The sequence below is a fragment of the Oculina patagonica genome, chromosome 4, assembly GCF_052425735.1.
Source record: "Oculina patagonica isolate OP01 chromosome 4, crgOcupat, whole genome shotgun sequence".
NCBI classification, from domain to species: Eukaryota; Metazoa; Cnidaria; class Anthozoa; order Scleractinia; family Oculinidae; genus Oculina; species Oculina patagonica.
Genome location: NC_135761.1, coordinates 55696350 through 55710973, shown reverse-complemented (window position 1 = coordinate 55710973; position 14624 = coordinate 55696350). Strand labels below are relative to the sequence as shown.

Below are 14624 nucleotides of genomic sequence, written 5' to 3'. Positions count from 1 at the left end.
AGACTATGTAAACTCAGTGGAAAACTTGAACATCAACTCAAAAAAGCGGCAACCGACCGCCGATCGAGTAGAGCGAAACTTTCATATAGTGACTGTAGTCACTGCACGGTAAAACAAGCTATCGTATTTTCAAATCTAGCTCGCATTGCAGATTTACCGATAAGGCAGATAAGGAATCCGGCGAGTAATTACCACTGCCTACTTGTTGTGAATACTTGGCTTTCTCTTAGGAAAAGAAAATCATTCGCTAAACATACATTTTATTTTACCGCAAAGATCACGAGACGCACATCGATTAAATCCACTGCGGTGTAAATAGTGTCACACCAGCGGAGAGGCCGTGTCACGATCTCTTCATCGCTGTAATAAAAAGCTAGAAATATACCAAAAGTAGTTGTCTTCAATGAAACCACTAGCTTTTTCCCACCCGTAGCAAGTTTTGATTTAGAAAGAAACGATTCCTGGAACAAGGCAGTGACACGGTCACACATTATTTCGCGGGCGACTAACAACACGTCACTTGCTTTCATTTATTTAAATGCGTTGTCTTTTTAAAACTTCTCTTCAAATGGGTTGAACTTGACAGTTGAGTGTCTTGCCTTGAAGTACGTAGCTTTAGAACGAATATCGTTCTGTATTTTGAGGCAAATAGACGAGAGTTTTCATTCATGTTAACAGAACTACTCACACTGTACTCAGCCAACGCCAGCAAGTCGATAATTCAAGTCCTCGGAAGCGTCACGGCAAATAACGAAAATAATTTCTCTGCTTCTGTTCGGCGTAAATCGGTGATTTGAACGGTGAAATGATCTTTACAACGATGTTCTATGGAAGTTTCCTCGTCCATACTGCTCAGTCCTTGATTGTTTGAGCCAGCAGTATTTAACAAGGCGGCTTCTCTTTTAAAATTTGGCGCGCTTTTTAGTATAATTTATGTAAATGAATCATTCCGCGTAAATTACATTCCGCATAATTATGCCATTCCGCAACTCATGCCACATGCCATTCCGCAAACTCATTCCGCCTTTTACCCTCACCGAAAAAAAGTGAGATAAAGAAACTTTAACGTTAACTGGCACGCCTGTTCCCGAATGCCTTTGCTATGCCTTCCACGTATCTGACGCATGCAATAAACTTAGGTACTATACTAGAATGATTAAACTGAGTAAAAAACGCAACCTGTATAGACAGATATGTTACATCAGGGCAACAGCAGAGCAAAAAAAACGCGATTGAATTCAAGACAGGCACATTAGTCTAGCTAAGACAGGAGCTAAGCTTATTTGAAAGCATTTCATTGATTCATCTGTATGGCACACTGTAACTTTTAATTGAAGGGATGTAAAATCTGAAAGAGTCTCGGCAAATTTTAGGGGAGTCTCGAGATTTCGGTTTCGCAAACTAGTGTCTCGGAAACTCGCGCTCGCAGAAAGTAAAGTTGGTCTCGGAATCTCGAATTTTGCAATTTGAATTTCGGAATCTCGCAAGCCAAGCAAAAGTTTTATCTGAATGAACTGTGATAAAACAACAGCAAAGCAAAGAAAAATCACGTTATAATGTTCTATAATGCTTTAAAATTGCCGTTCCGATTTACCTATAAATAATTTTTAGTACAATGTATACAGCAAACAGAGAGCTACAGAGTGCTGTAAAAGTCTCGTTCCCGGATTTTCGAATCGCGGCGTCTCGGTCTCAGATTTTAACCAAGGGTCTCGGCGTCTCGGCGAGTCTCGGATTTTACCATTCTACACCCTAATTGATAACGCGTAGCTGCAGTCAGAATATGCCCCCCAAACTTTGCGATCAGGCAAACTGTTGGTCCTCCGTGTAGTCTGCGTAGGCGCGCGCACTCTAGGCTTTAAAATTTTGTCAGTCCGTACTTTTCTCTGAAAGAATGGCGCTATACACTAGAAAGTGATTTATCCAGAGTTCATGAATTATAAACTAAAAAAATATCATCATCGTCATCATCATCATCATACTCACTTTAATAACATGGGTTTACTGGCGATATCTCGTTCACATTTCAAGCAATGCAAAAACTCTCTGTTAATCTCATAAATCTATGTTTTGCGGTGTTTTGTAAATTTTTGAGGATTTTTGGAGGAAATAGTTTTTCTCAAAGCAGTTGTAAAATTTAGATAAATATAAAAAAGTATTGAAGATTTTAAAATGTAGTTTTAAAATTAGAATGTGAAGTTAGAAATTAGTAGATGAACACCAATTGCCTTCTAAGCATAATTTTCTTTCTTCTACCCCTTCTTTAAACCTCGCAAAATTTCAATCAAATTCACATTTATAAGAAAATGACCTCTATCAGAAGTTCATATCAATTTTAACGTTGAAATTCGATTTTTAGAGAATTCATTTTTCGAGCCAGTTTTCTTATTTTTTGTATTTTGTTTATTCCTAAAGGTTATGAGCGTGTCACGATTTTTGTAACACGCTTTTAGTGATGCTTCCTTGACATAAAATTTGTATGTACAGTGGAACACCGCTCTACGGACTTTCACATTCAGTTCAAGTATCCGTACTTTTTTTGCCTCATACGAATTGACCAATCAAATGAGAAGGGAAGATGATATCGACAAGCCTTCGCCACATCCCCCGTAAAACACAACATCACCGAGACGGTATTCAGTTTCGAAATACGGGGTGGATTTTACGCGTGATATTCAGGCGATTACGCTGTGACCTTTGAGACGAAGAAGGCGAAAGATTTCCTCTTGATTTCGTATCGTTGTATCCGGCGTGATAAATACACGTACAATTGTATAAATTTGAAAAAAAGGTAGGTAAACCCGAAATACTACGCTGAATTGCAGATCAAGTTTCACTGCGTTTCAGACAAAACGTGCACTTTCCCTACACCGGAATATTCTAAATTTAGCAACGTCTTGTTAAAGAAATGAATGAAATATTTAAGGTTGTGGAATATTCTTGGAGTTAGCTATAGCTGATGTATAAGAATTGGTAGTATGATGAAAGTTCTGACGAAAGTAAATTCTAAGAGTAAATATTTATGCAAGGCCATCGTCATGCGAGTTCTCTTGAGAGCAGACTTGAGACAACTAAAAGCTGCAAGCTAATTTCGTTGAAAAGAAATAAAAAAATTGTTTTTCAATGCGAAGATTATTTCCTAGTATTACAATATGTAAAAAGGTATGATTATATGATTACACTTTCAACAACATAAAAGGTAAAATTTGAAAATGGGCCATACATCAGAGACCACATACCAATTTGCACAAGAAAACCAGAATTGCCGGAAACTTTCACTTATTCTTTACCTCTTACGGTTTAACACCACTTAAGGTCGCGGGGGATACCTACGCATGAATAAATTCATGAAGCGAAATTTTGCTTGACCTGCATCTTTTAAAACGCTTATTTCTCGGCTGTTATGGGTGCGATTTAGCTCAAATTTTACAGGGACATAAAGAAATGATGAACGATTATGAATGTAATCTTTTATTCGGTAGATTGCATTTAACGGCGATGTTATAGCCTCGTTAGTGCTAAATTGAGAAAAACATGATTTTGTGGCAGAGTTTGCGGAACGAGTAGGAGACAGCACACTGTGATCTTGTCAAAAACTAATCAGTCAATACCTCTAGAGTGTCATAACAGAAGCGGATTTTTTAATTTAAAGTTTGCCAGCAAGTTATGGCGGTTTAAGTGCGCAAATTTGAATTTAATGTCTTCTACCTCTTTCTGAAAGCGCTCTTTTAAAATTCCGCTTCTGTTGTGACACACTACAGTACTCATAGTTTACCTATCTGCAGTGACAAGTCATGACGTTCTGTATCCGTGCTGTATTCTCTGCCACAAAATTGTCGGAAAAGTCCAAACTTTGAGATTTCCGAAGGTGTCCCGACCTAAATACGATCATTTTGTCAAGGAGAGATATAATTATGGTAGTTATATTCCACGCTTTTATGGTGAGAACAATGCGTTTTTAAAAAGGACACCATTGTTTATGCCGAATATTTTGTGATTACTCTGAGTTGCAATAATATTCAAATTTGAATGAAAATAAGTTCAAAGACTTCCTACAATCTGTATGAACGTATATCGCTAAGCGTTGTTTTAAATTGTTTAAAATATTAAAGAAACAGGGATTTTTTACAAATCACGCGCACGTACCCATATTTTTATCCAGTCATGAATGTCACGTAAAGTTGTCGATGTCAGTCGTTGTACTTCGTGCATACGCTTTAAATAAATGCATAATGATGAGCCTAAGGTGTCCCCCGCGACCTTAAGTTTGAAAACAACGTTGCGCGCGAGCGATCATGAAGTTGAACCAAAGTATTCATGGTTGAACGCGTACGGTTGATAAATAAATTTTACGTCGGCTGAAATTTGGTCAAATTTAACTTTTTATATACAGCAAATACATCTTTAAAATTTTTGTGAGGCTTTAACTTCAATGTCAAGTCTTCTGCGTTTGTAAACCGAATGAAACTGGACGGCTTTACCGATCTTCACGTAAAATTTATAATTTTATACAAATGCGAAAGAGTCAGACAAATTTGAATTAAAAGTCGCGACACGTTTACGGCTCAACTCAATTTTTATGGTACGTGTTTTCTTCCGATGGTTTAGCGAAGCAAAACCATTTCTGTCAACATAACTACAGAAGGGTTTTTAAAATCTGCGCCAGTTAAAAATATTTGAAAGAGTTTTTGCCACAGAATACTAGTAAAATATATTTATCGGCAGATCGCTCATGCGAAACGACGTCAGGCTCTTCAACTTCAACCAAATATTTTGTAACTCTAGCCACTGGAATCGCTGGAACATTACCGCTGCTGCCATGTTTTCTTCACCTGAATTTCCGACATGAACATGACTTTCGAGCAACATGTCTTGTTCCTCCTCAACTTGCAAACTAGGGAAGTTTAGCCGGACCAAAGTTGGGGAGTTTGTTCCGAAGTTCGTAATTTGATTGTTTAACCCGCAAAGTAATTGGCTACTTTGTAACGTAGTTCCCAAGAAAACGAGTTTAAATTTGTTTGAATGAATTTTACTGAGAAATAAATGGTTTCTATCGAAAACTCGCAACTTTTTAAAAACACGCGACTTTTTTCAAAACCCGCGACTTTTTCAAAACCCGCGACTTATTTAAAACCCGCGACACGCGACTTGAAACCCGCGACCCGCGACCCGCGGCCATTAGGGAAACTCTCAACTGCAAGCTATCCACGACTTTTTATTGGATTAAATCTGCACGAAAGAATGTGAATAAATTAAAAGTGGTCACACATTTGGGCGCCTTGCTGTAATTAAATGAATGTAAACATGACTTCTCAAAAAGTCGCGTTAACTTTTTACTACTTGCCTCTTGCCTCTTGCCATTTATATAGGTCAGTGATTTATAACTAGAATTGTTGGGTGTTTAACAATGCCATAATCCTTCGTTAGTGCCACAACCTACCACTCATAAACCGAAGTCTTCCTGCAATCAAGGATGTCCCAAAAAATCAAACAAGTTTGTGGATCAGATAATGTGACTTATGACAACAAATGCCACCTGAAAAAAACAGCTTGTGAGAAGAACAAAGAAATAAAGTTTGCGAAGAAAGGAAGATGTCAAGGTAGGTCTCTTGTTATAGAATGATTCCACGTACTAAATGGATACGTGATAATGATAATGATAATGATAATATATTTATATAGCGCATTTTCCATATGTATATGTTCAAATGCGCTTTACACATACTGTAATTTTACTACACAATTGTAAAGGCCAGACCACAACACCGGGAGCTTCGTGCCCTACTCTTTGCGAATAGTGTGTGGGTTCTTTAACGTCCCCTGTTATAAGACTGAAGATACAGGAGACGGGACCTACGGTTTATCGTCCTTTTCCGAGAAGACTAGAATGTCTAACCATTTGCAGATGAAATTACAAAGGCAGCACATTCTCCTCAGTTATTTTAAGACCCTGAGCGTTGGTCCGGTCTGGGGTGCGAACCCACGAGCTCCCGCACAGCAGTCCGGCGCTCTACCAACTGAGCTAACCAGGCGGCGGTGCATGCAACCAGGCGCTAACCAGGCGGCGGTAATAAATGGGTAAAACTGTTGGGTGATTTACTTTGTCATTTTTAATCTTTTGTTGAGTGTTTAACAATGCCATAATCCTTCGTTAGTGCCACAACCTACCACTCATAAACCGAAGTCTTCCTGCAATCAAGGATGTCCCAAAAAAATCAAACAAGTTTGTGGATCAGATAATGTGACTTATGACAACAGATGCCTGCTGAAAAAAACAGCTTGCGAGAAGAACAAAGAAATAAAGGTTGTAAAGAAAGGAAGATGTCAAGGTAGGTCTCTTGTTATAGAGTGATTCCACGTACTAAAATTAATGGATACGTGATAAATGGGTTAAACTGTTGGGTGATTTACTTTGTCATTTTTATTCCTTTTCCTTTCTTCGTTTTTGTCACAAGATACCACATTTGGACGTCTTCTGTGATCTATAACTGAACAGACCCACGGCAAAATGGAATCTATTTGTTTTATATAATAACACAAGACTTCTGCACACTTCATGCAGTGTGAGCAATGCCGCCCGTATACGAGCACTCTTAACCCGATTAAATAAACAGAAAAATGGTCAATTGAAAGTCAATGAAAAAACTAACCTTTATTCCGATTTGGAAAGTTGTTTAAATCTGAAGCATTAACCAAAGCGTTCAACCGCAATTCTTTTGTTTCCCGTGGCGTCGTCCAACTGTACAACATCGGTCAAACTTTCATACAGATTTCGGATAATTTCTCGAATAATTCACTGCCTTCTTCAAGCTTGTTTCGCCCAGTTAAATGCTTCGAAAGGTGAACGATGCGTTAATTTTTTAACTACTTGCCTCTTGCCTCTTGCCATTTATATAGGTCATTGATTTATAACTACAATTGTTGAGTGTTTAACAATGCCATAATCCTTCGTTAGTGCCACAACCTACCACTCATAAACCGAAGTCTTCCTGCAATCAAGGATGTCCCAAAAAAATCAAACAAGTTTGTGGATCAGATAATGTGACTTATGACAACAGATGCCTGCTGAAAAAAACAGCTTGTGAGAAGAACAAAGAAATAAATGTTGTAAAGAAAGGAAGATGTCAAGGTAGGTCTCTTGTTATAGAATGATTCCACGTACTAAATGGATACGTGATATATGGGTAAAACTGTTGGGTGATTTACTTTGTCATTTTTATTCTTTTTCTTCCTTCGTTTTTGTCACAAGATACCATCAATGGACCGAAGTCTTCCTGCGCTCAAGGATGTTCCTTTGAAATTGATCAAGTTTGTGGCTCCGATAACGTGACTTATTATTCAACACATGCGCGCGCTGCCCATATATGGTCAAAATGTTAAGCGCTGCATAATTACCGTTTTTCTTTCTGCAAAATGTGTTTCGATGACAATTTGTCGAATAATAAAACAATTATCCTGCTCAATCTTGCGGAATATCGTCTGATTTTAGCCAACTCGGCCTACGGCCTCGTCGGCTAAGTATCAGGCGATATTCCGCGCGATTTCGCAGGATAATTGTTAATTATGACAACAAGTGTTCGCTGGAAAAGGCAGCTTGCGAGAACAACAAAGAAATAACGATTGTTAAGCAAGGAAGATGTGAAGGTAGGTCTCTCATCTTACAAAGATTCCATTTATTTGGGTAAGTGTCTTGTAGCTTCAATTGCTGGGTGTTTAACAATGCCATTTTCCTTCGTTAGTGCCACAACCTACCACTCATAAACCGAAGTCTTCCTGCGCTCAAGGATGTTTCTTTGAAATCGAACAAGTTTGTGGCTCAGACAACGTGACTTATGACAACAAATGTTTTCTGGAAAAGGCAGCTTGCGAGAAGAACAAAGAAATAACGATTGTTAAGAAAGGAAGATGTCAAGGTAGGTCTCTTATCTTACAGAGATTCCATTTATTTAGGTAAGTGACTTTTAGCTACAATTGCTGGGTGTTTAACAATGCCATTTTCCTTCGTCAGAACCACAACCTACCACCTATAAACCGAAGTCTCCCTGCGCTCAAGGATGTCCCAAGAAAATTGATCAAGTTTGTGGCTCCGATAACGTGACTTATGACAACAAGTGTTCGCTGGAAAAGGCAGCTTGCGAGAACAACAAAGAAATAACGATTGTTAAGCAAGGAAGATGTGAAGGTAGGTCTCTCATCTTACAAAGATTCCATTTATTTGGGTAAGTGTCTTGTAGCTTCAATTGCTGGGTGTTTAACAATGCCATTTTCCTTCGTTAGTGCCACAACCTACCACTCATAAACCGAAGTCTTCCTGCGCTCAAGGATGTTTCTTTGAAATCGAACAAGTTTGTGGCTCAGACAACGTGACTTATGACAACAAATGTTTTCTGGAAAAGGCAGCTTGCGAGAAGAACAAAGAAATAACGATTGTTAAGAAAGGAAGATGTCAAGGTAGGTCTCTTATCTTACAGAGATTCCATTTATTTAGGCAAGTGACTTTTAGCTACAATTGCTGGGTGTTTAACAATGCCATTTTCCTTCGTCAGAACCACAACCTACCACTCATAAACCGAAGTCTTCCTGCGCTCAAGGATGTCCCAAGAAAATTGATCAAGTTTGTGGCTCAGACAACGTGACTTACGACAACAAATGTTTTCTGGAAAAGGTAGCTTGCGAGAAGAACAAAGAAATAACGATTGTTAAGAAAGGAAGATGTGTAGGTAGGTCTCTCATCTTACAAAGATTCCATTTATTGGGGTAAGTGTCTTGTAGCTTCAATTGCTGGGTGTTTAACAATGCCATTCATTTTTCTTCTTCAGTGCTCAAACCTACCACTCATAAACCGAAGCCTTCCTGCATTCAAGGATGTCCAAAAGAGATTGAACAAGTTTGTGGCTCAGACAACGTGACTTATGACAACAAGTGTTTGCTGGAAAAAACAGCTTGCGAGAAGAACAAAGAAACAACGATTGTGAGCAATGGAAAATGTCAAGGTAGTGTCTATTATCTAGAAATATCTTATTTAACAGACTGGCGATTTATTTATGGGTACATTGAATTTTTCTTTGGTTTTTAACAATGCCACTTTTTTCTCCTTGTCACAAGATACCATCAATGAACCGAAGCCCTCATGTGTTCAAGGATGTTCCAAAGATCTGAAACATGTTTGCGGCTCAGATAACGTGACTTATGACAACAAATGTCTGCTGGAAAAAGCAGCTTGCGAGAAGAACAAAGAAATAACGATTGTAAAAAATGGAAAATGTCAAGGTAATGTCTTTTTCTCTAGAAATTTCCCACTTAACAGACAGGTGAGTGATTGATGGGTACATTGAATTTTTTGGTGATTAACAATGTCACTCTACTTCCTCTGTGTCACAAGCTACCACCAATGAACCGAAGTCTTCCTGCGATCAAGAATGTCCCAAAATACTGGATTATGTTTGCGGCTCAGACAACGTAACTTATGACAACAAGTGTTTGCTGAAAAAGACAGCTTGCGAAGGGAACAAAGAAATAAAGGTTGTGAGAGACGGCATATGTTTAGGTATGTCCATTGTTTGTACTGTGAAAATGTTAAAAGTGAAAACGTAATATAGTGCAATTCCTTTAGAATATGAGAAATTTTTCAACATATTTGCGTGAAGCCATACTCGATGAAATGAGATCGCTAGAGGAAGTAGTCAAGCAGTCATAACTTCTTGTGTATTTTGGCCCCAAGGCCGGGTTTGTTTAAATTCCAATTAACATTAATACAGGATTAAAAGTTGAACGAGTGTTTAATTTCTGATGTAATGTATATGAAATGATTCATATATGAACTGCGGATGTATATGAGAGTGATAAATGATTATCGCAGTGAATTTCCAATTGTAAAACAATGAAAACTCCGCAGTTTCGGAGCACGCAAACGAAACGGGGCATATTCCTTTATGGAATCAAGTCAAGTTTATCGATCGTGACCCTCACCGATACACACGCAGGGTCAAAGAGGCTATCCAAGTAAGACTTCATACTAATAACATCAATAGAGATAGCGGAATTGAAATTCCTGAAGCATGGATACCTACGATCAGAAAGCATAACAGCCGTTCAACTACAAAGCGGACCTACGAGGGAACACCATCTGTTAGTCGGAATAATAATGAGGATCGAAATGCACCAATCACAGCGAACCAACGTGCATAAATAGCGACACGTAAACAATCGACCTCATCGCCTGATGAAGACTAGCAGTATTGCATTCGAAACGTCGCGATCAACATCTCAAAGCGATTCTATCGTGAGACAAACGAATAAACGTTCATTACCTATCTTACACCACGATGAACAATATTCACATCTTTAATGACAATGTTTTTATTTCTGATTTTTTGTGGAGTTTGAGATCAGTCAACGTCAAAACTGGAGAATTAAAAGCATAAACAGTGATATGTTAAAGAAACTGAAATCAAAATTCACGCAAATCCCGGATAAGCTGAATCGTTCTTTGGACAACCCGGCCCAATAAAAATGTTTACCTCTTTGCTTTCTTAACATCATTTTAATGTTTAATAATCCTGAGGCCTGTGGTTTGAGGTCTTTTGTAACCTATCGTAAAAACATGACAATATTGGTTGCCCTGTTTTAGGTTGACTCTTACAAACCCAAAGCACATTTTAAAGAAATAAAAAATGCGATACGATACAATACAAAGTTATTAAGAAATTCTATAAAAGGTCATTTCATCCTTAATAATACTTCAAAAATAAGAAATAACAGAGAAATGACATTAGTCCTATACATAATAAAACATTAAACGTTCTAAACTCTACTCAAAATATAGAGAGGAATCTTCCTTCCTTCCATCCTAGATCTTCGAACGCTCCCTCGTTCGTTTGTTTGTTCGTTTATTCCGCAGCACGATAACCTGACATATTCAAGATTACAGAAATTTAAGACCATTTCTTTTGTCGTTGCAGAAGGTGTACTCTTTCATACAGGACTTTGTGGGCTATGTCCACCATATTCCGAGTGCCAGTCTAGTGAGCTTTGCGTGTGTCCAAACTGCACGCATGATGGCGAAAAGGTGTGCGGCTCAGATGGGAAGACATACAACGACTTTTGTAAGCTTCAGATGGTTGCATGTAAAAGCAATATCCCATTAAAGATGGTCAGGAATGGTCGTTGTGGAGGTAGGTTTCTATGATTGCATTTCGTCTCCCTTCGCTGCGGCACCTTTTTGTGGTTACATGGGACGGGTGAAGGGGAGGAACGTGGTTGACTAAGAAAGCACAAAACGTGCACATGAGAGGATTAAGAAATAACATCTCCTCTAAAAATGGTGCGACGGTGGTTGTGCCTTTTTTCCTTCCTTTATCCAAATCGTATCCATATCTCGTATCGTAAATTGATTGGTCGGTCAAGTAACACTTCCCCTAGCTCCAATCGAATTTCAAAAGTTTTCGTTTTTCCTGAAAATTTTCTTCTTTTCCGACGCAAGAGCCAAGCACTTACAGCTTCACCACATATTTTTCCTCACAGTGCGCGGTGGTAAAACCTGTCCACCATATACAAAATGCGTTCATTCAGATAGTGAAGAGAATTACCATATATTTTTCCTCACAGTGCGCGGTGGTAAAACCTGTCCACCATATACAAAATGCGTTCATTCAGATAGTGAAGAGAATTACCATATATTTTTCCTCACAGTGCGCGGTGGTAAAACCTGTCCACCATATACAAAATGCGTTCATTCAGATAGTGAAGAGAATTACCATATATTTTTCCTCACAGTGCGCGGTGGTAAAACCTGTCCACCATATACAAAATGTGTCATTCAGAATAGTGAAGAGAAGTGTATTTGTCCTGACTTATCTCAAAAAAGAAGGTGAAGTTTGTGGCTCAGACAGAAGGACCTACAAACATTCGTGCGACAAAACAAAAGCGCAAAATAGCAAATCCATTCAATCAGGGTTAAATTTTTATAATTTAAATTATTTAAAATCCAACTCGGATAAGGATTTAGGTGCGTCAAAATCCGTTTTGGATCAGTCGTGTTAGAAGAAATCCGAATTCCAGATTTAAAATTTGGACTACCCAACCGAAAATACCCCGACAAGCTTTTTATTTTACAGCGAGATAGTCTCCCGTGATTTTTCAGCGCACGTGCTCGATGCATGATGTGTCGTGGCATTGCGACACGAAGCACGTGCGTTATAAGGACGCGCATGAACATTTAACCCGCCATTTCTCAGCGGGTGTGACCTTATGTTCTCTTTTAACTTACAGACCCTCTTCGTAAACCTGGTGTTAAGCACCATAACAAAGGAAAGTCCGCCAGTTCTTTGAAAACATTTTACATCTGCATTATCGTTATGGGAGTTCTGGGCATAGCAATCGCTCTGGCCATGTGCATGTTCCAACAACCCAAGAGGTAAGAATATAGCTTCAAGGAAAACAAATTACGTTATTGTTGTATTTGTGTCGCTAGAAGTCTAATTAAGCCTGCCGCACACTAGAGCAACTAGCTGAGCTATTAGCCTCACGTGCCCGTTAGCTCAGCCATTTATTCACTGCACATTTCACCGCAGACAGTGAGGAAAGTGCTTTTAGCAAGTTTGATTCGGAAGCCGCCGTGTTGAATCACGTGAGCATTCTGCGTGTGTTTTTTAATCAGTTGATATATCTGGCCGAGCAAGTTTCTCATGTCGCCCGCACACGTTGAGGATCTTGCCTCGCGAGGCAAAAAATATCAAACACGATAGATATTTTCCTCAAGGCCTCGCGAGGCAAAATTCTCACGAAAAATGTCCGCACACGAGAGAAATCTGCTGAGCAAACGGGCACGCGAGGCGGTTAGCTCAGCTAGTTGCTCTAGTGTGCGGCAGGCTTAATGTTTCTAGATGCGTGCATAAAGGAGAGCTCACAAAATAAAAAGGCACCTAAAAACGGAAATTACTTAACAGAACATTTGGAAGGTAGTAATTAATGAAAAAAGTCAACAATGAGCTTGTGTAAGTAGAAGCAAACAGAATTGACCCTACAGGCTCAAATCTAAACACGAGTTATAATTGGGTCAATTGACGCGAAAGTTTAGTTTCTAAATTGAAGGAATTCCAAATTTCTGTACTGCCCTGTGTGCCACTTTTCTTCTGACCATTTTCTTGACCTTACTGGATGGGCACATTAAAACTCGCTTGGACACATAATGACAATGTCATTGTCTGCTTATGAAAAAAAAAAATCTTTCACTTATTTTTTTTCCGTTTTTTTTTTTATATAATCACGTTATACCATTTTTTTTTTCAGCCAAACTGGAGGAGTCCGGAGAAATGTATCGAGCCGCCAGAACAACAACTCCTTCAAAGGACTTCACAAGAAGTATCGTGTTGGAGTCTCTGAACAAGTCAAAAAAACTCTGACTAAGCCAAATAACTCTGAACAAGTCAAAAAGAAACTCTGACTAAGCCAAATAACTCTGAACAAGTCAAAAAAACTCTGACTAAGCCAAATAACTCTGAACGAGTCAAAGAAACTCTGACTAAGCCAAATAACTCTGAACAAAACAAAAAAACTCTTAATAAGCCAAATAACTCTGAACAAAACAATCGGGGGTTGAAGCGGAATATTTTCACTTTAAATATTCATTATTCCCCAGCCATTTTTCACAAGTATTCATTATTCCTTGCCTATTTTGAGATCAATATTCATTATTCCTTTAAATAGGTTGATGTTCCCAGGTATACAATTTTCAGACCCACAAAACGAGAGCGGTCAAATATTCTATTCCAATTCACCAGTTGTGCACAGGACACTGGACATTGTTCTGCTGCTATCCTTCTGGAAGGTGTTAGTTCATCACTTATTACATGTTTTTTTAATGGTGCCCTCTAGTTACACCTTCAATGGCCTTCATTAAAGTGTAAGACGCATGTGGCTTCTTTATTTGCTGACTAGCAAAATAGTACCTCACAAAAAATAAGCCAAGCAACATGTTTCAGTGAAAAGCTTTATTAAACAAACAATGACGACAATGCGGTCCAACCAATGAGTCTATATAATCTGGAAAACAATGAAGTGTTGCACGATGTTTATAACACGTTCTTTCGTAGACCATTGTACAAACTTGTTCGAAAACGCGTTCATCTCCTTAACATCATCACTCGTGCAATCAAGTCGAAATTAGTGCACCTAACAGAAATACATAATATCACACCCGCTTTAAGCGAAGCATAGTCTTTTGAAGCATGTACAAAGACAACAACTGTACGTAACCATAACGACTTGTCTATCAAGAGTTACTTCTAAACCAATAAGTGAACAACGGATAAAAGATAAATGTAGTGTTTGCCTTCAGGAATAACAGGAACGGTACAAGTGCCCACAAGTACGTCAATGGTCCACATAATTTAAAAGTAGCATTCTGTTACCAATCTGAGTATTATTCCTATATCATGACACATTTTACATTGAGCACCGCTTTATGCATTATCTATTTTCAGCTGTAGCTGTTAGATCAGCTTTGTGATTTTTCAAAAAAGTTCGACATCACCGTATACGGGTTGCTGTTCTCCCAGTTCGTGTACGACAAGATACCCTGGATGGTCCTCCCGGCTGTTCGTCGTCTGAGGCATCTGAAGCCT

At 38.6% G+C, this 14624-nt stretch overlaps 1 protein-coding gene across 9 annotated transcripts in view; it reads left to right on the top strand.

The window, feature by feature from the left end:
• The window catches only part of LOC144650739 (agrin-like), a 43879-nt gene extending 30290 nt beyond the window's left edge, over positions 1-13589 (top strand). Inside the window, exons 4-16 of one of the 9 annotated variants that reach the window (XM_078510480.1) lie at positions 6156-6329; positions 6956-7129; positions 7250-7301; positions 7801-7913; positions 8009-8182; positions 8278-8451; positions 8547-8720; positions 8820-8993; positions 9106-9270; positions 9383-9547; positions 10962-11174; positions 12271-12415; positions 13291-13589. In XM_078510480.1, coding sequence (XP_078366606.1) covers positions 6156-6329; positions 6956-7129; positions 7250-7301; positions 7801-7913; positions 8009-8182; positions 8278-8451; positions 8547-8720; positions 8820-8993; positions 9106-9270; positions 9383-9547; positions 10962-11174; positions 12271-12415; positions 13291-13444 — 2051 coding nt within the window. In that variant the 3' untranslated portion in view covers positions 13445-13589. Of the gene's footprint in view, positions 1-5427; positions 5601-6155; positions 6330-6955; positions 7130-7249; positions 7302-7739; positions 7914-8008; positions 8183-8277; positions 8452-8546; positions 8721-8819; positions 8994-9105; positions 9271-9382; positions 9548-10961; positions 11175-12270; positions 12416-13290 lie in introns of all 9 variants that reach the window. The other 8 variants (XM_078510488.1, XM_078510484.1, XM_078510479.1 and 5 more) reach the window with 8 other exon arrangements.
• The last annotated feature ends 1035 nt before the right edge of the window (positions 13590-14624 follow it).